The sequence below is a fragment of the Haemorhous mexicanus genome, chromosome 15 (assembly GCF_027477595.1).
Source record: "Haemorhous mexicanus isolate bHaeMex1 chromosome 15, bHaeMex1.pri, whole genome shotgun sequence".
In the NCBI taxonomy this organism is placed as follows: Eukaryota; Metazoa; Chordata; class Aves; order Passeriformes; family Fringillidae; genus Haemorhous; species Haemorhous mexicanus.
In genome coordinates, this window is record NC_082355.1 from 1490393 (window position 1) to 1513750 (window position 23358).

At 49.9% G+C, this 23358-nt stretch overlaps 1 protein-coding gene across 2 annotated transcripts in view; it reads right to left on the minus strand.

Annotated features, from left to right (window-relative positions):
• Positions 1-22930, minus strand: part of HTR4 (5-hydroxytryptamine receptor 4) — a 54666-nt gene extending 31736 nt beyond the window's left edge. For both annotated transcript variants that reach the window (XR_009488331.1, XM_059859765.1), the window contains exons 1-4: positions 22618-22930; positions 19381-19462; positions 7945-8070; positions 6108-6308 (exon numbers count right to left, since the gene is read on the minus strand). Coding sequence is in view for 1 of the 2 variants with exons in the window: in XM_059859765.1 (XP_059715748.1) it covers positions 6108-6308; positions 7945-8070; positions 19381-19406 (353 nt within the window). In the remaining variant the exon portion in view is untranslated. The remainder of the gene's footprint in view (positions 1-6107; positions 6309-7944; positions 8071-19380; positions 19463-22617) is intronic.
• Positions 22931-23358: the final 428 nt, after the last annotated feature.

The window sequence follows — 23358 nt, forward strand, 5'->3', positions numbered from 1 at the left end:
TACACTGAATTGTTCCTGCTATTAAAGGCCATTAGAGTAAAAATTATGCCTGTAAAAATGACACCTTAAGCTCTCATATTTCTTCCCTCCCAGTGATTCAGCAGCAATTTTCCTCCACTTTCACGTCAGAAGATTTTATTTTATTTCCCTTTGGCTGCTACCAGAACTTCCCCCGTGCTCAGGCAGCCCAGCTGGGCTCCTCCTGTCACTGTTTTGGGTGACAAAGTGCCCTGAGCAGGGTGTGGGTGACAATTGTGTGAGGGGGAGGGAGGCAGAGGAGCGCAGCACCCACCCCTCAGAGCCCAGCAGGGTTTCCATCCAGGGAATCAGGTATCAGACAGCTGTGGGTGCCTGGGAGTCACAGCTGGTGCAGGGGCTGCTGGTTTGATGTCTGTGGTGGCCTGAGCATTTTAGCAGCTATTTATTCACTGGGAGAAAAGTAATTCTCTCTGTGAGATTGTCAATATTCTTAGTCAGAGGCTGGAATAGAGACATGCTCTGTGCTTGTGCTCCATCCCAAGCAAAGCTGTTTTCCTGGGCTCCCAAGGAATGGCTGTCCCGTGCTGCTGTGGCAGCCTGATGGATGAACTTAAAATGCAATACATACACATGATTAATACCATGTCCAGGCCCAATTAAATATTAATTCTCTCTATTATCAGTCAACTTCCTCGCAAATGTTCACTTCCCTGCTCCCTCCAGCAGAGCAGCTGATGTGAAACCTCCTCTCCTCTGCAATGACATTCTCCACTGAAGGGGAAACACAGGAATCCCTTCCCAGAGCTGCAGCTCTTCCAATAAAGCAAAGGTTATTATACTGTAACACTTCTCCTTTTCCTTATCAGACATTTGCCACCGGAATGAATCAGGTGCTAACATTTCACAGGTGGCTGGAAGGAAGAAATCCATCATTCCTCTGGCCTCATGTCTCTCCTGGCCACTGCAGAAATCACAGAGTCACAGGGAAGGTGTGGAATCCTCTGAACTACAGGAAGGGACTTGGGAAGGGACCTTAAAGATAATTTAATTCCCCCCCAGCCATGGCAGGGACACCTTCCACTATCCCAGGAGATCCAAGCCCATCCAGCCTGGCCTTGGGCACTGCCAGGGATCCAGGGGCAGCCACAGCTGCTCTGGGCACCCAGTGCCAGGGCCTGCCCACCCTCACAGGGAGGAATTCCTTCCCAAATCCCACCTATCCCTGCCCTCTGTCAATGGGAACCATTCCTGGCACTCTCTTTCCATCTTCCCCCAGGCCCTGGAAGGTCCCAGTTGGAAGCAGTTCCACAGTTCCTGCAGCTCCTGCCAGCAGCACAATGGGCTGTGGGCCATGGCAGGGAATTATTGATTTATCCAAACACCTCCTGCATCCCCTGGCTGTGCCAAAGCTGCCCTGGAGTGCTCAGCTCCTGCCTCAGCCCCTCTGAGGCTCTGGCCACAGCCCAGCTCCTTCCTGCCTCCTGGGCCCTGCAGAAATGGAGTTACTGAGCTGCAGGAGACCCTTCCCTGGCCCTGGAGAGAAATGAAAGCATCTCCTGGTTTGCAGTGCAGTTTGGAGCTGGGAGCCTGCAGGCACCACCCTGCAAGGAGCTCTTCAGCTCTCACAGACAGACAAATCCACCCCCAGCCTTATTAACAGCCTGGCTCTGGGGGTGGCCCACACTTCAAAGCATTTGGTGTCATGTGCATATGGAAAATGATGTACAGAGCATATGCTGGATCATCCTGGGGCCAGGATGAGCCACAGAACACTCACTGAGCACTCACACTGAGTAATATTTCTCCCCCTTAAATCATCTAGGAAAAAAAGAAGCCAAAAGATAGGAAAACTGGGGGGAAAAGAAGGCAAAAGGATGGGAAATCTGGAAAAAAGAGGGCAAAAGGATGGGAAAACTGGAAAAAAGAGGGCAAAAGGATGGGAAAACTGGAAAAAAGAGGGCAAAAGGATGGGAAATCTGGAAAAAAGAGGGCAAAAGGATGGGAAAACTGGAAAAAAGAGGGCAAAAGGATGGGAAAACTGGAAAAAAGAGGGCAAAAGGATGGGAAAACTGTGGGTGCTACTGGCTGTCTCCCAAAGTTAGGGTGCAAGTGTCAGTGGGAAGGGAAGTCACTGCCCTTGTCCTTGTCCCTCAGGGAATCCAGGCTGGGACAGAGTCTCCAACTGAGCCCTGACCAAGTGATGAACCTGAGCCACAATTTCAATTTATTTGTGCCTTTGGGAAATTAATCCCACACTGCTGTTGCTGATATTTCAGTGAAAACAGGTTCTGGCCTCTGTATAACCAGATTTTAACATATTTTGGAAAGAACAGCTCTTTCTATTTTCCTTTTTCCCACTGAGCAAATAAGCTTTGGGCTCTCATTGTGCCAAAGAAAACAAAGTTCTGCATCGTTGGTCCAGAAAAAGAAAATACCCTAAAATGATTATATCTAACAAAATTAAATTCTTATTAGAAAAACAATGGCCTGCTGGTGTTGAGATAATTACACTGAGAAAAATGCAAAAGAGAACAGTTAATTGGAGCTGGATAAATTTAGCAGGGCACACAAACAAATGTATGTTGCCAAATGGAGAGAGAGGGGGCTCCTGATGGTCCCCGTGAGGCTGAGGTGTGTGAGGGTTGTTGGCAATGAGGGTGGTGAAATAAATGAAATATTTCTGGAGGGTCTGCAAAGATGGGCAAAGGGCAGAGCATCCCTCAGCCTGTGCTGCTGCCATCTGCTCTGGGATTTTCCTCGGTGCTCTCTGAGCTGGTGTCCTGCCTGGCAGGGACAGCTCCACAGCTGTGTCACCTCTCGGTGTCACCTGCCTTGGGGACAGGCCCAGCTGTCCCTGCCTGCGCTGCCTCCGTGCTCCCACCTGAGCTGTCAGATCCAGGTGAGACAGGCACAGGAATTCACAGCCTGGGCAGAGCTCCACCTGCAAACTGGGGCATTTAATCAGAGTGTAGCCATTAATTACTGCCAGCTAGCCAAAGCTGAATCACTGTCCCCACTAAGCATGTCCTGGTGGCCCTGGGCACAGTGGCTTCCTCCCAGCCTGGGCAAACACCCTGTGCTCCCAGCCACAGCCTGGGCATCCTTTGGGCACCAGGCAGTCCCTGGAACCCATGGGAAGGGGATGAGCAGGGAATGCTGGGCTGGAGCCCCAGAGCAGGGCAGTGCCCACCCGTGTCCCCAGGGCCACGCTGTGTGCCCTGGCACAGGGACAGGGCTGCTGTCACAGGATGTCACCACAGGGCTCGGGAGGCTTTACAGCATCACCTCTCCCATGGGGCTGAGCTAATTTGCCATCCATTAATGGTAATTAATGTTTGCAAGCAGCACAAGGAGCAGCTGTCCCTCTCCGGCTGCATCTGCCGTGCTTTAGCCCTGGCTTAGAAGGGATTTTGGGCTGGGCCTGAGCAGAGGATCAGTCTGGGATCAAAGGACACACTGAGGGCTGGTTTGTGGTGTGCAGGTGTCTGACACACTCCAGCAAACAGAGCAACCACAGGGACACAGCCCTGGGGGACCTTCCCGGGCTGGGGCAGCCAGGAGGGGGCAGGAGGCAGGCAGAGGATGCTCCAGCTGCACAAAGAGGGGCCAGATGTGCATCCAAACCCCAACCCACGGACATCTGGGACCTGTTTGTTCCTCTGTTGTTTTCTCCACCCCCCCAAAGACTTTGAGAAGTAATTGCATTGCAAATTGGACTGCAAATATTGGAGGAGAAAATTGCCTCTCCTGACAGGTTCGCTGTGTTTGGAGGCTCCAGCAGAGCTTCTGGGTCTGTTTATCTGCAGTGCAATTATTTTTTATTGCACTGGCACAAAGAATGGACATGCATGCATAAAACATGCAATAAATAAATACTTCAGGGGTAAATCTCTCTAATATATTAGAATATCAAAGAGATGATGAAAAAGCTTAAGGCAGTGGCAGCAAACTTGGGATTCAGTGAGCCCTGAGATACCTTTGCTACCTTGGAAAATCCCTTTTCCCACTGAGACTGTCAGAGGCTGTCTGCAGTACTTCTCTCCCTGTGTCTGAGCAGTAAAACCAGTTTATTAGTGGTGATTTCTCCAGATTCTCTCCAATGCCTTTGAGAATTCAAGCCTCAGAGCTTGTTTCCTTCTTTTCCAGAGGCAGCAGTGGAAATAGATACAAGACTTTATCAGATAAAAGTCTTTCCAAGCAACACTTTGTGAATATGCTGAAGGGAATGACTTTCAAACTGAGTCTTTAGGATTAGATTAACCACCCAGTTTTCCTAAAAAACCCTTAAAACTCACACCTGCATGCCCTGAAATAAAACAGAAGGCAGAAAATAGATCACAGAAAAACTACCAAGCAGAAGCAGCAGACTCCCATAAATTCTGAATGAACACAAGAGCAAACAGCTGGAAAAATTGAATTAAGTCCTGGGAAGGAAGCAGTGCTGCCCCTGCAGCCCAGGGAGGATCGATGCTGGGCTGAGTCATCCTTCCCTCCACAAAGACCTCTCATTCATCCACCTGCTCTGCCCTTTTGGGTCATCCACCACCCTCTCCTCATCTGGTCTGGCCCCTTCACACTGTTCTCAATCAGTCCTCGCTGTGGAAAAACCAACCCCAAACCAAGTAAAAAATGTCAGAGAAATTCAGGTTAATGCCAAGGGCTCAGGTGGAGGGGTGTCCCTAGAGCATCAACTCCGAGCCCAGGCTGTCCCAGGATCTTGGGGACAGATAGGGACAGGGAGCAGGAGCAGGAGCTCTGGACATGGGGGTCTCCAGGAGGGCAGGAGAAAGGGGGAACCTCCTCTCTGTGCCCTCTCACAGGAGGTTCCTCATCCCCTGCTGCAGAACTGGGGCTGAAATCCCATTTCCCCTTCTCTCCACAACCCTCTCTATTTAATTAAGAGCCTGGAGAATCAAACTCCAACATTTCAGAGAGCAAGGTCGTGTCCAGAGCACGGTGCCCAACATCTGCTTCCCTGGTAATTGGCCCAGAGTGGCAATTTGTCAATGGTTTGAAGATAATGAGCTTCCCATTTGTGTTCCAGCCATCTAAACTTGCAGATAAGGACAGGAGCTGTGGCTGTGGGATGTCAGCTTCTCCCTGGATCCAAACCTGCCTGTGCTGCTGCCCTGCCTCCCACCCCACAGCACTGCTGCCCATCAGCACAGAGGTTAAGCAACTTTTTTTTTGAAGTCTGGCTGCACTCAGACTCTCAAGGTACTGAAATGCCACACATTTAAATATCAGCTGCCACAATAACAAGAATAATTATGGTTATTTTGGCCCTGTTAGCAATACTAAGTAAAAGGGTTTTTAAAGGTATTGAAATCTCCAACAGAACTCAAAACAAACCCCAAAACCCAACCTCTAAAAGTATTATCAGAATAGCCAAAATGTTTTCTACTGAGTGTTTATCTTGTGAAAAACTCTTGTGGAAGTTCTGCCATTTACCCACAAATCTGCAGACAGCAGTCAAACAGAACTGCTCACCATAAATTATTGAGGCTTTGGGCTTCGTTTTCTGGTGGCAAGAAAAGTTTGAAAGAAAGGAAAATTTTTAGGAATCTTCCAGGAGTTTTAGGCTGGAGAAGACCTGTGCCCAATCCCCACCTTGTCACCAAAAGCTCTGAGTGTCACATCCAGGTGACACCTCCAGGGATGGGCACTCCAACCCTCCCTGGGCAGCTCCAAGGCCTGAGCACCCTTTCCATGGGGAAATTCCTGCTGATCCACCCTGAGCTCCCCTGGTGCAGTTTGAGGCTGTTTCCCCTCATCCCAGGAGCAGAGGAACCTCTCTGCTGGAACAACCCCTGTGCACAGTGTCCCTCCCTCTGCCCCAGCTCAGCTCCCACCGCTGGACACAGCTGAGGTGTTTTTACTCCAAAGGAGGAACAGAACCACACCTGGTCAGTGCTGCCAACAGAGCTGTGCCCAGAACAGCCCAGGCCCTCCCCACAAATCTCATCCCATTCCAAACTGCTCTGCCCTCAGCAGGATTCTCCCCAAATCAGCCCCTGGGAGGGATTTATTGCCCTGCCATTCCAAGCAGGTCCATCTTTGCCCTCTGGCAGCTCAGGATAGCCCAGAACTCACCGAGCCTTGCAGCAGTGCCCCTCTGCAGCTCCTACCTGTCCAGGGAGATGCAGCAGAGGTGCAGGATGGACGCTGTGGTCAGCAGCACGTCCAGGGAGGTCCTCACCAGGCAGAACATCTCCCCATAGATCCAGTTGTCCTGAACCAGCTCCATGGCTCCAAAGGGCATCACCAGCACCGACACCAGCAGGTCAGCAAAGGCCAGGGAAACAATGAAATAGTTGGTCTTGATTTTCCTGCAAGGCAGATCACACAGTTAGGGTGGGTTCAGTGCAGCAGCCTCCACACATGGACAGAGATTCCAGCTTGAATTTGGGGTTAATCTGCTCCATCACACTAAAAGCTCCTCTCTAACACACTCCTCACTTTTTATGGTCACCTGGGCTTGCTCCTGGTTTTTAAAGCTAAATATCCATCATTTTCCTGGCCTAAATCTTTCTGCTCACCCAGAGGAGGCAAATGGATGCTCACAGGCTCTGCATGTGGCTCAGCCTCCCAGCTTGCACTGGAGACTCTGGGCTGGAGGAAAGGGATTTTATTTTAACTTTTAAATGGAGGATATCCTTCCAGAAAGCACTGAGAATAATCTAGACTGAAGCTGTAATTTTAACTTGAAGAGTACTTTTAAAATCACAACAATAAAATAGAATTAAATCCATTAAAAATCCCACGCAGCACATGAATAGAGGCTGTTAAATCTCCCTCTCTGCTCCTAAGGCTAGGCTGACAATTCCCAGGGTTAGCAGCAGCCTTGAGACAGGAATTGTGCCTGTGACCCCCTCAAATCATGGGCAACATTTGCTAAGTTGTGCTGGTGCTGCTCAACCACAACCAGACCTTGGTCTGTGTGCTCCTGATGAGCTCATTGGGAAATCTGAGATGGAAAAGGGCCAGAGGCCAACCTGTATCTCCAGGGAATTGCTGCTTAGGGGTGCTTTTCACTGATTTGTCTGGTTTTCTACAGAGAATGCTAAAAAGATGAGGATGGGAATTAAAACGGTGCCAGCGCTGCAGGAGGAGCCGAGGGCAGGGAGGGTCTGCAAGGCAGGGGCACTCCCTGGGGGCTGCTCCTGCCCTTGGCTCACCTGGAGCCCTGGGTGGGCTCACCTGAGCTGCCTGTCTGGGCACAGAGCCACCAGGACCAGCAGGTTGCCATCTCAATACCACGATGTTCATGCATCTGGGACTTCACCCACGGTAGCTGTGATATTTCCTGAAAAATCCCTTCGCCAGGATTTTTCTCCTGAGAAGCTGAGAGGCCTCACAGGAAAAGAAAGACAATGATTATCTGCTGCTGTGGAATGCAACGGGTGCATCTTTGATTGGCCTCATGTGGTTGTTTCTAATTAATAGCTAATCACAGTCCAGCTGGCTTGGACTCTGAGAGTCACGAGCTTTTGTTATCATTTTCATTCTAGTCCTTTTCTTTCAAGCCTTCTGATGAAATCTTTTCTTCTATTCTTTTAGTATAGTTTTACTATCAGATATATCATAAAATAATAAATCAGCCTTCTGAAACTGAGTCAAGGTTCTCCTCTCTTCCCTCATCCTGTGAACACCAGCACAAGCCACGGCAGATTCCTGTTGTTCATCAGCCAAACAGCCTGTTTGCTTGCTCCTGAACAGCTTTTACAGGCAATTCAAGCACCCCCAGTGCTACACAGTCATTGGTCTGGCCCCTACACCCCCAGCCTCTACACCAGGTTTGTATTTCAGGAGAGCTGTTCCTGCTTGGAGCCTCTGTCAGTCAGCCCAGACTGGTTTATGGAGCTGGGCTGGGTTTCTTCTTTCTCACTGGATGAATGCTTTAAAAAACCCCAGAGCAGCCTGTGCTGCAGCAGCCAGGAGGGGCTGTGTCCCAGGGGGGCTCACCTGAGCTGCCTGTCCCTGCACACGGCCACCATGACCAGCAGGTTGCCCAGGATGGCCATGAGGATGACGGCGGAGATGAAGGAGAGCAGCAGGATCTTCTCCGCGATGCCGAAGCCCTCACTCCAGCTGGGGGGAACCAGAGACAGAAGTGGGAGAAACAAGGCTCACTCTTTACATTTTTAAAAGTTTGACAAGGGATAAAAGGGACAGGAGACAGCTTGACAAGCTGCCAGGGCACTCCAGTTAGTTAGAACAACTTCCCTTGTATACTTTTTCATTGCCCTGATCAGATGCATATTTATGAAGATTATGCATATTCAAATATTGCTTTGAGTTCTTTTACATGTTCTGGGAATTCTTTAGTTTTGTTTGACTCCTGACCTGCCATGCAATAGTGCAGATTTGAGTTTGGGGAGTTGTGTATGTCATTTCCTCACAATGTACATAACATTTCCTCACAATTTATTTGTTATTTCCTCACAGCTCCATTCTCTTTACACACAAATAGTGATTTTCCATGCAGAAGCATTTTGGGTTTGTTTGTTTGGTTTTTTCCTGTAGTTTTTTTCATTTTTTTAACAAGGTTTTAGTATCATATAACCACAGAATGGTTTGGGTTGGAAGGGACCTTAAAACTCATCTCATCCCACACCTTCTGCTGTCCCAGGGTCTCCAAGCCCTGTCCAGCCTGGCCTGGGACACTCCAGGGATGGGGCAGCCACAGCTGCTCTGGGAATTCCTTCCCAGCCCCTCCTCACCTCACAGGGAAGGTTTCTTTCTTCCCTGTAACCTCAATTTCCCCTTTTCCATTCTGAACCCATCACTCTCTGTCACCACAGCTCCTGCTGTGATGTGACAAGGACTAATGGGTTCAAACTTTCCTCAAGACAAGCATTTTACATCTTCAGTTTTGAAATCTACATAATGTTTTGCCTTTTTCTCTCTTCACTCTGTGCTACAAAACACAAAACAGTCTGGCTTTTTTTTTTTTTTTAACTTTTTTTTACTTACTAACCTTTCCAGAGTTAGGGAAAGGAAATAATTTTGTTTTCCAAGTGCCTAATTTTCCCCTTCTCTGAGATCAATAATTCCTTTCAGTTAACAAAGAGGAAGAAAAGAAAAAGGAAGAATTGCACAAACTCCCCCCCACCACCAATGTCAGCCACATTTTAAATCTGCATTTCTACAAATAATTTGCTGTATCAAAGAAAGCTTTTGGGTTTTCTTTTTTTTTTTTTTTCAGAGCTTGCAAAAGAGAAGGAAACACCCAGCATGTAATAAATTCCTCATAAACCTGATTTTATTACAAAATGTTGAGTTGTTTTTCTCCTAAAGCTATTTCTAATGATATATCCTGAATAAACTGCATCCTGAACCTTCACCTGCTTGTGTGACTTTACTTCCTCAGGTGGGGAAGGGATTTTTCCTGTTATCAAGTGTGGCTGGAGATAAACTGGCATTAAAAGCAACACTTGACACTAATTCAGCAGGGAAATTCCTTCTCAGCCTACAGAGTGGTGCTGGACCCCCAGGATTAACGCTGGGAGATTGCTCAGGGCACTGAGAAATGGAACTGTTATTCTGTTTTACCTTGACTGGCCCTGGGGTCACTTTTCATTTACTAAACAACATCCCGGCCTTTTCACACTTTATCTCACTCTCCTGATTTGGAGAAAAGCTGAAAGAGATTAGAACCTTCTGGCACACAGAAATGTTGAGTTTTACTCACCCAAACAAGCTCTGGAAACCCAGAGGAGCACAGCCCTGAGCCACTTCTCTTCAGACACTGCCTGGGGTTTTTTCACCTTGGTGAGTTTTAAATCCACATTTCCCACCCTGTGCTGAGGGTGGTGGCATCCTGGTGGCATCCCTGGGCAGAAGGGGTCACCACCAGGCTCAGAGCAGAGCCCAGCAGGGCAGGAACTGCCCCTGGCACACCTGGGAGAGGAACTTCAGCTCTGAAATCAGTTTTGGGAGTGTTTCCCTCGTGCCATTTCCCACTGCTCCCCTGGGGAACATCACCAGGCAGATCCCTCACTGGGGGGCAGGAGGGATTTCATCTGGGCTCCTTCTGCCTCTGCCATGATCCATCATCAGGAACACATGTTAATTATTCAGTCTGAGTAATTCCAAGTTGTTAATAATGGAAGAAGTGGATATTGCTGCAAATTGAAATCAATGGTTTGCATAACATCTTTTATCAGATCCGAGTGCTCTGGCTCCCAAGCCTGCTCCCCTCTTTAATAAAGCAGAGATTGATGGGTTTGCTATTATGAGGAAATGAGATTCAGGCAAAATGATTGCTGGTTAGCAGGAATACAGAAATCACTTAAGGAAAAAGGTGAAATACTGATGGGGAATGAATGCTTAAAACCCACATATGGACATATTGAAAAAGCTCTTCTGCATAGTCATTAATGTGAAAGTAAAAAGAAGGGTAATTACTCTTTCAAGCTCAATTTTCACTTTCCTGTAAACACCCCAACTTTTCCAAACGAGCTCAAGTGCTTTTGCATATTTTCTGCAGCAGTTAAAGAGCACAGAGCAGTCATGGGGGCAGAGCAGGCACCTTCCCTGGATCCCACTGCACGCAGAGGGGAAACCCTGAGATTCAAACCCTCAGAAAGAGCTCTCCTGATTTAACATTCCCTGGGTGTGGGGAATAGAGGGCTGGGCTGATCATTTCCAGCCAGGGCTTTTCCCTCGGTAATGTTTCATAACCACAAAGAAGCTGTCATTGGCCTCTCCTCTTTCCTGCTTCCCTGATTATTCCTAGGCATAAAAAACCCATCAGGTCTGCACCTACAAATCAAGATAAGCTGTTTATCAGTAAAGCTGATAATGTGGCTCAGTACAGGAACATGACAATGGAGAAGTGATGATTTGATCTCTGCCTTTCCAGCTGCCACCACATCCTTTTCTGAAATATTAATCAGGAGTCAGCATTAATCCAGAAGCATTTAATTTCCTTTAATGCCTTTAAATGCTGCACTGCTTCACTTCAGCCCGTGCAGATGGCAGGACAGCTCCCAACAGATCCCAGTCAATTATGTCCTTCACTTCTGTTTTAGAAACAGACTGAAATTAATTAAAGTATTGACAAGCCAGGAATAAACAGCACTCCACGTATCAAAATAACTCGGTCATATGATTTGCTTATTTGAGTGGTTTTTTGAAAAAAAAAAAAATCAAATAAATTGTGGCGGTGGGGTGGGAGGGAAGGGATGAGGTTTTCTCCTTTTGTGCTGGTTTGAAACAAAACTCCTGATACCATCACCAGCCCTGGCCCGTGAATCTCCGGAGGCTGAAAGCTGCAGTGCTCCAGAGAGTGAAGTGTTTTAAGCAGCTGATAATGATTAAAACCAATTGTCAGGACGAAGCAGAGAAGACAGGCTGTTTGAATGTTTCAGAAATTGCTGTGTGTGGGCTGGAGCAGTCAGTCCGTGCTGGGAGCTCTCCCCAGTTTGGGGACAGGGACCTGCTGGGGCTGCCACACACGGGGGGATCTGGGGAGACCCCGGGACCTCCAGCCCTGCTCCCACCTCAGCCTCCGGGACTGAATCAGGAATATCCTGAGCTGGGAGGGACCCACAGGATCACCCAGCCCCTGGCCCTGCACGGCCCCAGAATCCCACCTGGGCATCCCTGGAGCAGTGTCCCATTCCCTGGGGAGCCTGGGCAGTGCCAGCACCCTCAGGGGGCAGAACCTTTCCCAAAATCCCCCCTGACCCTGCCCTGGGTCCTGTCCCTGTCCCAGAGCAGAGACTGGAGCTGCAGACCCTGAGGGACATTTCAGATGCCAGCCTGGGTCTGGCTGCACCTCTCCTTTCAGTGCTCTGGTATCAGGTGCTCTGCCTGGAGAAGGGTTCAGGGCTCCTGCTGCTGTATGTTCATAGAATCACAGAACCACAGAAGGGTTTGGCTTGGAAGGGATCTTAAAGAGCATCCAGCTTCACTCCCCAGCCATGGCAGGGCCCCCTTCCACTAGAAATGAGTCAAGAATTTCTTCCTAACACCTAATCTAAATCCTTTTTTTTTTAGTTTAAAACAGTGTCCCCTTTCCTCATCTCTATCATCTCTGTCTCCATCATCTCTATCTCTATATCTCTGTATCTCTGTATCTCTATATCTCTATCTCTGTCTGTTTATCTCTCTCCATCTCCATCTATCTTTATCTCTCCATCCCCATCTCTCCATCCCCATCTCTCCATCTCTCCATCCCCATCTCTCCATCCCCATCCCTATCTCTCCATCCCCACCCCTATCTCTCCATCCCCACCCCTATCTCTCCATCCCCACCCCTATCTCTCCATCCCCATCTCTCTCTCCCATCCCCATCTCTCTCTCCCATCCCCATCTCTCCATCCCCATCCCTATCTCTCCATCCCTATCTCTCCATCCCCATCTCTCTCTCCCATCCCCATCTCTCTCTCCCATCCCCATCTCTCTCTCCCATCCCCATCTCTCTCTCCCATCCCCATCTCTCCATCCCATCCCCTCAGCCTCCTCCAGCTGCACAATCCCAGTGCCCTCAGCTGCTCCCCCATGGGCTCTCCAGACCCTTCCCCATCCCCTGTCCCTCCTGGGAGGCTCTCCCAAGCTTTGGAGAGATTTTTCCCCCTGTGGCCTGCCCCAGGACTGGAGGTGAGGCTCAGGGAGCTGCCAGTGCCCAGCCCCTGAGCTCTGCTCCCTGCTCTCTCCCCAGCTGGCAGCAGCAGAACTTCTGCCTTTGCCCAGTGGGAACTGGATCTGGGGCTGAGCACTCACCCAGGACAAGGAGCTGGTTTGTCATGGTCTGAGCCAGAGGCAGGAGTTTGCACCTGGGAATGAGGGAGGAAATAAAGCCAGGCCTGGGGAGCTCTGGGCTCTGCCTAAGCCCTGGCTCTGCGCCTTGGCAGGCAGCAGATCCCCGGTTAGTTACATAATTTACACCCACATGTGAGCAGATACCTCTGCAGGGCTGATGCATGTGAGTACAGCCCTCAAAACCCATTAGACTGTCACCTAGAATAAAGCTAAAATTAACTCATGAAATCTGCAGGAGATTAGGATCACAGTATTTACATGGAGCTGCTGCAAATCCTTTGTTTGGCATCCTCTAACAACTTCCAGAGAGCCACCAGATCCCACCCTGGCACATCCAGCTGGGCTCTGCAGCACCCTGCATTCCTGCATTAGCCTTTTTGCCCTGTGATATATTTGCAAGCCTGCAGACTTTAATCCAGCTGTCCTCTCCATGTGCTGAACATTCCCACTGTGTTCTCACACTTGGGGATGTGCAGCCCAGGGAGGACCTGGAGCTGCCCAGAGAGCCCAGAGGAGGCTCCAGGAGGCTCAGAGGGATGGAGCAGCTCTGCTGGGAGAGCTGGGGGTCTGTGCAGAGCCAGAGTGTTTCAGTGGAGGTGCCAAAGACCCCACAACAATGAAAAACCCCAAATCTCTGACTTAGGCAGGGATTCAGACACACCACAGAGCACAGCAGAGATGTTGTAACCATCATTTCTCTTTGTAAATGCTGAATAAAACCAAGGATCAAACACAGAAATGCCTTGATCAGTTCCTAATCAGAACTGCTCCTCCAAAGCCAGCTCATGGCCTCTGCCAAACCAACTGCAGCTCCAGAGGGGATGAAAGAAGCAGAACAGCAATCCTGAATTTTGGTGCACATTCCATAAGGATAATTGATTATCCCCTCTTTTCTAGGTGGCTTTGCCTCTCTGCTGTCACACCCAAGGCTGAGTGCTCAACAACAAACAGCCCAGAGCTCAGGAGAGCTGCTGGAGGGGAGCTCCTCATTTCCAGTATTCCCAATAATTCCCATTCATTTCCCTTCCATGTTCCCCAAAGGCTGGAGGCAGAGCCCAGGGTGCATTTCTGCACAAGAATGTTTGCCATTTGGCTCCTGCACAGAATCATTTTACCTGCAGAGACCTCCCCATGACACACATGCACCACCCGAGCTCCACCTCAGGGAGGGACTGGGTGCAGATCCACAGCACAGAGTGGGAAAATAAAGGTTTAGGCTCACACCAAACATACTCTGAGTGCCCAGGTTTCTCACAGAACTGAGAATTTGAGAATTATTGCCTCCTGCAATGGCCTGGAGCAGAACTGGGGTGCACAGAGCCCACAGCTCTTCAGGAGTTGTGCTGCTGCTCCTGGGCTCAAAGCATTTAATGCCCTGTCTCATTACACCTTTTCAAATTGTCAAAAATCCTCCAAAATAAGGCCTGCCCTATGCCCAGAGATTTGTACCTCTTGATCAAAACCCCCTCTGACAGTTCTCATTCTCATTCTGACTTCTTTTTCTCCAACCTTTTTTCCCATCTTTGCCCAAAGCCTGGGAGTTTCAAGATGCTCAAATCAGAAACCGTGAAGGTCCTGCTCTGCTTTTTCAAACAACATCTGCAGTCAGGACAATATTGTTAGAGGAGAGGCATTTAGTCAAGACCCTTGGAAGGGTCCTGGCACGAGGCTGGGTATTAAAATATCCAGGCTGTGCCCTTTTCCCACTGCCTGTTTACACCTTGGACAGCAAAAGACAAATACAGCTATTGGCTGTCTCACTTCTGATATTTCCTGGAGAGTTTCCCAGTTTCAAACCTCCAGAGGAACAAAAAAGTTCCTTGAAGTTACCTCTGCTAATGGAACTCTTGGCACAGATAGGATAAAGCATTGATTTCTAAAATACATTTTATTTGAGACCCTCCCCGACCCCCTGTGGGACTCCAAGCCACACAGGAACAGTTCCCAGCTCATTTTGAGCTTTACTATAAAAAAACCCAAAGTTTGTTAAAGGTAATTCCAGTGCTGGCAGCCAGAAACCTCCCAGCCTCTGGTGCTCACCAGCTCATTTTTATGCCCTCACTGGTGTGGGGGCTCCAGTCAGGTGTCCTCTCCAAGCAAGGACATGGAATGCCCTTGACTCTAGAGCAGAACACTTGGATTCCTTGGTTTTGTTTTGGCTAAACCTCCTCCTCCATCCCCAGCTAAGTGCAAGTTCTGAGTGCTCTCCACCAATCCCCCATCACAATCCTCACTCCAAATAAACAGGGGAGGAGGCCCAGGTGCTCTGAGGATGGGCAGGGCAGGCTCAGCTCAGATGGAGCTGATGCCACCCAGGAGGCAGGACCAGCCTGGGAAGCTCTGGGAGTGTTTGTTAATTGTGTTTAATTGGGGCTGAGCAGGGCAGGAGCTCCCAGCAGGGAGGAGCTCATCTGCAGAGGGCCCTGACTGCTGGACCAGCCACTCCTGGCAGAGAGGGCAAGGCAAACCTGGGGACAAGTGGAATTTTGCCAGCCTAGTGCTGAGGCTCAGCCCTGGAAATCGAGGGAGGTGTTGTGGAAATCCCCTGGCACTGCAGCTGCCCTGGGCAGAGGCTGGCAATGAGCTCCAGCCCATTTCAAGCCCTGGAGCCCAGGCTGCCCTGGGATATCCCAGTTTTTAGGATGGTTCTCACATCCTTCCAGGGCCTTTTCCAGATCTCCATCGCTGCCCCTCTGTGCACAGACACTGATGCTAAAAACGTGATGCCAGACATGAAAAAGTTCATGTTAGTGGGCCAGCTCCTAGTGCAGGGAATTTCCACGTGCACAGGCTGCTCTGATAAAAGCAGAGGAAGCCTCAGAGGCGTGGGGTGGCCTGAGCTCCCCGTGGGGCTGGGCACAAACACCAACAGGAGCTGCCCCTCTGCACCCCAGCTCTATTTCCAGAGCCTGTGGGTCTCCCTTGCACAGCTGCCACCAGAGCACACCAGTAATTTGCAGGAGCTGGAGCCAGGCTTAAAAACTCCATTAATTAAGTGTTGGCGGAGGTGTTTGGAAAGATGTTCCCATAAATACAGTGCTCGAAAGTGTTTCCCTAGAAACTGAGAAAAGAGTTGAACAATGTGAAAAATACCCAGGCTGTGACTCCCCCGTGGAGCAGGGCCTGGGCTGGAGGGAGCATTTAGCAAGGAGAACTTTTCCCCCAAGGCTTTTTTGGCTACTGGAAATGCTTGGCTGGGAGCACCAAATGCAAAACTGAGTCAATTTATCATTCCTTGCTCCCTGTGCCCTCCTGCCTTGCCCTGGTGCTGTGGGCAGGTGGGGGATGCTCTGTGGCTGCAGGTTCAGGAATGCCCCGGGTGTCTGAGTGCTCCCCAAGTGTCCCTGCTGTGCCCAACCACCCCAGCACCTCCAGGCACAGAGAGGATAAACCTGGCAAACCCCACAGCCTCTTTCAGCTGGCTGCTTACAGCATTTCATGGAATCACTGAGGTGGGAAAAGCCCTCCCACAGCACTGAGTCCCAGCTGTGCCTGATCCCCACCTTGTCCCCAGCCCAGAGCACCGAGTGCCACCTCCAGCCCTTCCTTGGGCACTCCAGGGATGGGCTCTCCAACCCTCCCTGGGCAGTTCCAGTGCTGAGCACCCTTTCCATGGGGAAATTCCTGCTGTGCCCACCCTGAGCCTGCCCTGGCCCAGCCTGAGGCCATTCCCTCTCCTCCTGTCCCTGTTCCCAGCCCGACCCCCCCAGCTGTCCCCTCCTGTCAGGAGTTGTGCAGAGCCACAAGAGCCCCCCTGAGCCTCCTGTGCTCCAGGATGAGCCCCTTCCCAGCTCCCTCAGGGATTCTCCAGCCCCTTCCCAGCTCCCTCAGCCCCTCCAGGTGCTCCAGACCCTTCCCCAGCCTGGGGGACCAGGTGGAGGAGACAGGGCTTGGCAGAAAATCTTCCCCATCAGTTCATTTACTCTGCAGAAATGCAAGAGCAAATCCCTCCCTGGCTGGGTGCTGCTGGTCCCACAGAAGGATTCCAGTTGATCTGCCCTTGGAAAGGGAAGGAGGAAGGGAGCTCCAGGCTGATTGTGGCCTGTTAAATGACATTTTATAGCCTGCTGTTTCTCACCTAAACACACGTGTGATCAAAGGACTGGAGATAAACGAGGATTTAATGACCCCAGGTGTAGGAGCTGGAGAGGTTTTGAAAGGAGCTTGTGTACACAGGAATAAACACTTTACTGCACCCTCAGCTGTTTGCTTTCCATGAATCCCCACTGCCAGGGCACTCTGAGCACTCAAACACTTCCCTCAGCTCCTTCCATTCCCACACTTTGGGCCATTTTGGTGCCTCTTTGGTTGCAACCACTCAGCCCAGCTCTTGTCCCCCTCAGGAGTGGCTGGCACTGTGCTGAGCAGGGGGGTGAGGCACCCCCAGCTCCTCCTGGAGCTCCAGGAATGGGACTTTGGGTCCCTGTGTCTCCCTCCACAGCTCCTTCTCCTGTTCCTCCCAGGTTTGGATGGGCAGAGGGGATTGAGGACCTTCCCTGCCTCCTCCTGCCCGTGCACAGCACAGGAGCCAAACCCATCCCAGCAGAGCTCCACAGGGAGAAGGAGCCAGCACAGCAAACTCCAGGATTTGGGGCTCCCCAGACCCACAGCTCCCTGCCAAGGGCGTGGATGGAGCTCAGCTGGCAGCACCAGTGCTCCCCGTGCTCTGTACCAGGGCTTTGGGTTAAAAAAATGGGATTTTGCCTTGGCTTCCAAACAAACTCAGCCAACCCCAGCAATGTGATTCCTTGTTCCCTCACCTTGCTGCTCATTCCTCAAAGTCAGGAGAAGATTAATGAGCTGCACACAGAACTGCTGGAGGGCTCTGCACTTTTCAAGCCACAAAAACACCTTCAGCAGCAAAGTGAGAAAACTAAAGCTGATAAAGCCAAGTTTGGAAGCAATTAACATCAATCTAAAATTCAGCGGGTTTGGGGGCTCAGCTTAAAAATAAAAAGCAATTACTGCTGTGGCAAACTGGAATAATCCCTTGTTTTTGCAAAGGGAGTCTGCCTTCACCAGCAGCTGGAATTAAATGGTTTTGTAGAAGCTGTTTACCAGCATTAAAGGTGCTGGTGATTTTTTTTTCCCACCTGTTTATCCAGGCTGTGACAACCTGAGGAAGGAAGAACCCTTTACTGAGTGTGAGGCACTCAGGACAATATCCCAAAATCTGCCTGGAACACAACTGTGGGATCAACATTCCCCTCGTGTGGGAAAAGGCAGCATCCATAAAGGAGACAGAGGAGCCCTGCAGCTTGATCAGAATAAAAGGAGATATTCCACTGGGGAGCCTCCAAATTCCTTTCATCCCAAACTCCTGGCTGCCTCTCTTCCTTTCCCCACAGGTTCTGCAACAGGCTTTGTGCCATGAATTAACACCCCTGGAATTGTTTGTAAAGACATTAGCACACACCTTAATGTCAGCATTGAGGAGATTTTCCAAGGAAAGCTTCAGCCAGCCCAGGAAAATCAGGTGCCAGCTTTGAGCAAAGCTCAGATTCTCAGTTAAATGCCATTTCCCAAATTGTTGCAATGGGTAAAGAGGAAAGAAATGGGAAGAAAGGTGAGGGGGGAAAAAAGGGTGGGAAAGAAAACCAAAAAGGCAGGGGGGGAAAGGATGGGGAAAAGGAAGGGGAAAAGGCAGGGAAAAAAGCAGACTAAAGAAAAAAAGGTGGGGAAAAAGGAAGGAAAAATCAGGCAGGGAAAAACCAGGTGGGGGAAAAATGGCAGAAAAAAAGTTGGGAAAAAGGGGGTGGAAAAAAAAAGGTGGGTGAGGGTGAAGGGAGGAGAAGGAGCAGAGGGAAAAGGGCAGGAAAAAAAGGCAGAAAAATGCAGGGCAAAAGTGCCATGCAGATCTGGGGCAGACAAGGGTCACCTGTGCTCCAAACCCACAAGAGAATGAGATTTGGCTCCCGTGACAGAAGGAGGGGCTGTCAGAGCATCAGAAGCTCTGCTTCACTCCTGGCAGCTGGGAGAGCTCTGCAGGGAGGTGATGGAGCCTTACCCAAGGTCTGGGGAGGTTTTCTCAGTCCCAGCCATGGCACAGTTGTGACTTACTCTGGTCAGAGCCCAAACCAGGCAGAGCTTGGCCTCTCTGGATTGCTGTAACCAAACTGAGGGTTTCATTTCAACCCCCCTGACAGGATCTCATTAACCTACTGCCTGTGATAAATGTACCCAATAACAATCTCTGAGCCACGTGAGATTAAAAAATCCAATAAAATATAAATAGGAAATACTCGTGGGTCATTTATTTTTCTGCTCTGGAATTAGAGAAAATGAGGTCTGCCACCTCCCTCGAGCTGTGAGGAATGCAAGTTCCAAACTGAACTGTCAAAAATTTCCAGGAATGTCTCTCCAACATCACACTGCAACCTTTTCAAAATTCATAACATTTTCCACTGAAAAGAAATCCTTGACTAGTCTAGGCCACGTTTGACACTTCCCCAAACACCAGGGTGATGTCACGTCCTCAGAGGAGCTCCAGGGAGCCCCAGAGCAGGCCCTGCTGCACCAGCAGAGAGTTCTGTCTGCAGGCAGGGAGGAAATGCTCCCTGCAGCCCTGCAGATGCATTCCAGGGTCCCTGCCCAGCCCAGGGGCTGCAGCAGCTGAGTCCCTGCTCCTACCTCACATTCACATCCAGCTCTTCCATCACAGGCAGCAGGCACAGGTAGCTGGGAGTTCAATGTCCATAGGAGAGACCTCATCCTGCAGGGGAGAGAGGAATACAGGGTTGGCTCCAGGGTCTCCCAAAAATGCAGATTTCCCCCTTGGAGACACCCACTGTGGGACCCAGGCCAGGTGCCCTCGGTGTTTTGGCCCCCTGGGCACCCCCAGCCCATGTCCAGCTGCCCCAGGCCAGCACTTCCAGCTCTTTTTCCATCAGGCAGCTCCCCAGCTCTCCCCCCAGCCTGCCTCTGCCCATGCCAAATCACCTGCACACCTGCAAGACTTCCCCAGCACCTCCCCAGCTTCCAAAGGTACAAAAAGTAACTCGAATAGAGGCAAGCTGGAGAAAGTTTGCAAAGCCCAGGTGGGAAAACACAAGCAAGAAGGCTTGGTAAATTAGTTTCTGTTTTTACACAAACCTAAAACATTGACTTACCACTAAATTAAACCAGGTTTCCTGTGACACTCTATTGTGCAGCCTTATGAATACTTAATAGCAGTGCTGTAATTACAAAGAGCTAAATGCTCTGCAGCTTGAGTTAAAATAAATGTACTTACTTCCAGCACCACTAAGTGATGTAAATATTAATGGGGTTTTTAACTCTATCAAAATTCCATCCTGACTCCAAAGAAATGAATGCACCATCTTAATAATGGGCTTGTGCATTTGCTGCTGCTAATCCAGTGGAAAAAATAGGCTCAGTTTGGAGCTCTTGAGGCTGTTGATTACCCCTTGTGCTGTCTCCAGGGAGCCAGGGATAAAGGCACCACCACAGCATGTCAGGGCCAGCCCAGATGCAAATGATGCCACTGTGGTTCCTTGGCTTCAAAGGAGAATCAGAAGAGAAGTGCCTCAGCCTTCCCAGACACTGATGGCAGCTCTGCAATGCAAATGAGCCCCCCACTCTGCAGACCTGGCTCAGGATGGGTGGGATTCAGGGTGTGGGTATTAGACAGCATTCTGCAAGGGAAATTTGCTGCAGTCCAAAGGAGATTTTTATCAAAAAGAAAGGCAGAGTTGGGCTGGCCCCTGTTTGCAGCTGGTGGTTCTGTGGGCACTCTGCTGATTCCAAAACTGCTGCTGTGTTCTGCAAAGAAAAGGGGGAGAGGTCCAGGGATTCACCTCTGTGTCCCTAAGGCCTGACCTCCAACCTGCCTTTGGAGGAAAAAGCCAAAAATCCACTGTCCTGTGCTCCTGCTCTGGAGCTCTTCCCCAGGACAAAATACCTGGTATGGTTTCACTCGTTAGATAGCAGCATAAAATTAATTCTGATTTCTCCTGCAAAATGGATTAAAAACTTTTCCGTGGTTTTGCATGTCAAAATTCCAGTTAAGGGCATCTTCCTTCCTTTGTTCTTCTGGGGAAATTGCAATTTTAGTGTGCACTGGTGTTACACAATATCTGTACCATCTTGCTATCATGGAGCCTTCTACAATAACTGAGACTTTCTATATAAGAGTGAAAAAAAAAAACCCAAACTAGCCCCCAACAAAATTCCTAAAATGGAATAAAAAGTCTTCACAAACAGACAAACCCCCCCAAAAAACAAAGGCACTCCAGGAGCCAGCATGAGAAGGCTGCACTGGTGGCATTGGGGAATGCAGGGGTGCTCCAGGGGTGCTCCAGGGGTGCTCAGCTGCCAGGCTGAGCTCAGCTCAGTCCCTCACCTGGCACACCACTGTCCCCTTGGCCTGCCTCTGCCCCTCCTCCTCCTCCTCTCCTCAGGGAAGTGGGAAAACCCAGTAAATGGATAAAAGGATAAAAGGATAAACCCCATCCATGGATAAAGGGATGGATCCATCCCCTGGGTTTAAGGCATTAACAAAGATTTCACCTGTCACAGCCACAGGGGTTGGCTGGTGCCACCAGGTGACCACAGGGCCCCACAGACTCACCTGCTCTGCCCAGGGGAGGGGGAAATGTCCCCCCAGGTGGCAGCAATGGCCCCACCATGTCCCCTGCCAGCAGCAGCTCTGAGACACTGCCACTCTCCATCCCACCCAGCCCCTCTCTGTCACTGCCAGTGGTGACAGCAGAGCTGAGTCATGCAGAGCTGCCACCCCCCTTTCCTGCAGGGCTGGGCTGGGCTGGGAAGCTGCTCCACCACTGTGCTGCTGTTCCAGGGGTCCCAGGACGAGGGGACAGATGAGAATCTTGACTCCATGCTTCACAAGGCAGATTTATTATTTTATGATATATATTTTACTAACAGAAAATGGTATATTAAAACTTCACTAAATAATAGAAGAAAGGAGTTCATCAGAAGGGTAGCAAGGAATAGAAAGGAATGATAATAAAATCTTGTGGCTGCTCACAGCCTCGACACAGGTGGCTGTCACTGGTCACCAAGTAAAACCAATTCACATGCTGGGTAAACCACTCTCCAAATCAAATTCCAAAGCAGCAAAACATGGGGAAGCTGAAACTTCCCAGTTTCACAGGAGGAAAGATCCTGGCAAAAGGATTTTTCATCAAATATGTCCGTGCCACACCACGGTCCCAGGTGGGCTGAGCACTCTGCAAAAGCCATTTCCCTGCAGACAGACCCACACTGGGCCTGCTGCTCTGGCAGGATGGGGTTGAGCCCTGAACCAAAGCAGCAACAGGGACAGGCTGCAGGGGCAGGAATTCCTCCAGGAAAACCTGAACCAATGCAGCAACAGGGACAGGCTGCAGGGGCAGGAATCCCTCCAGGAAAACCTGAACCCAAGCAGCAACAGGGACAGGCTGCAGGGGCAGGAATTCCTCCAGGAAAACCTGAACCAATGCAGCAACAGGGACAGGCTGCAGGGGCAGGAATCCCTCCAGGAAAACCTGAACCAAAGCAGCAGCAGGGACAGGCTGCAGGGGCAGGAATTCCTCCAGGAAAACTTAAACCAAAGCAGCAACAGGGACAGGCTGCAGGGGCAGGAATCCCTCCAGGAAAACCTGAACCCAAGCAGCAACAGGGACAGGCTGCAGGGGCAGGAATTCCTCCAGGAATTCCTCACAGGGCAGCAGGGACATGGAGCACATCCCAGAGCACTGGTGTCACAAGGAGCACATGAAGAGCAGCTGGCAGCTTTTCCAAGATTCATTTACCAAGGAACAAAGCAAGTGAGGAGTCTCACACACCTTTCCCACCTTTCCCACTGAGTGCAGTTTGACTTCCAGCCAAACACTTTTTTCCATAAATACAAAAAAAATTCCTTACCTGAGACTGAGAGATTCCTCCCTGGGCAAGGCTGAGACCCTGTGTCCATCACAGACCTCAGTGCCTGAATCAATTCTGATTGAATCCATGCAGCCAGCTCCATCAGACACAAACCTGTGCTCAGGAGACTCAGGCTGGACCCAGCTGCACCCAAACTCCATCAGGAGTTCAGAGAGCCAAGGGTTCCTCTGAGCCTCACAACGCCCTGGGGGAGTCTCCCTGACCCTTTTGGGTCCCTGTGGAAATCATTTGTAACTCATCCTACATCAATTTTAACTCTCTGTTCCTTTGTGTTCTCCCCCTGCAGTAAGGAGCAGAGTGAGCCTTGCCATTGAACGTTCTTAATTCACACTTTCACCACATCCTGCCAAAACTCTTCTGCCAAAGCCTTTGGACAGAACTCTGAGTGATCAAAATCACCCATTTGTGACACACTCTGCTGCACCACAGAGCAGGGAGGGGGATGTAAAAATAAACTAAACTAAAACAAAACTCAAACTAAAATAACTAAAAAACCCCCAACACTAAATAATAAAAAACTAAAAATACTAAAACGAAATTAAATTCATTTTCTGCACGTCTCATGCTCTCAGTGAAGAACTGGACTTGTCACTGAGTGACTTTGTTCTTCTCTTTGTAACTGTAAGGTTAAAAATCCTCTTTTTCATAGTGCTGTGCCAGCTTTCTGGAGCACAGTGTGGTGTGCAGGGATGGTTGATTCCAGGGCAGTTTTCTGGCAGA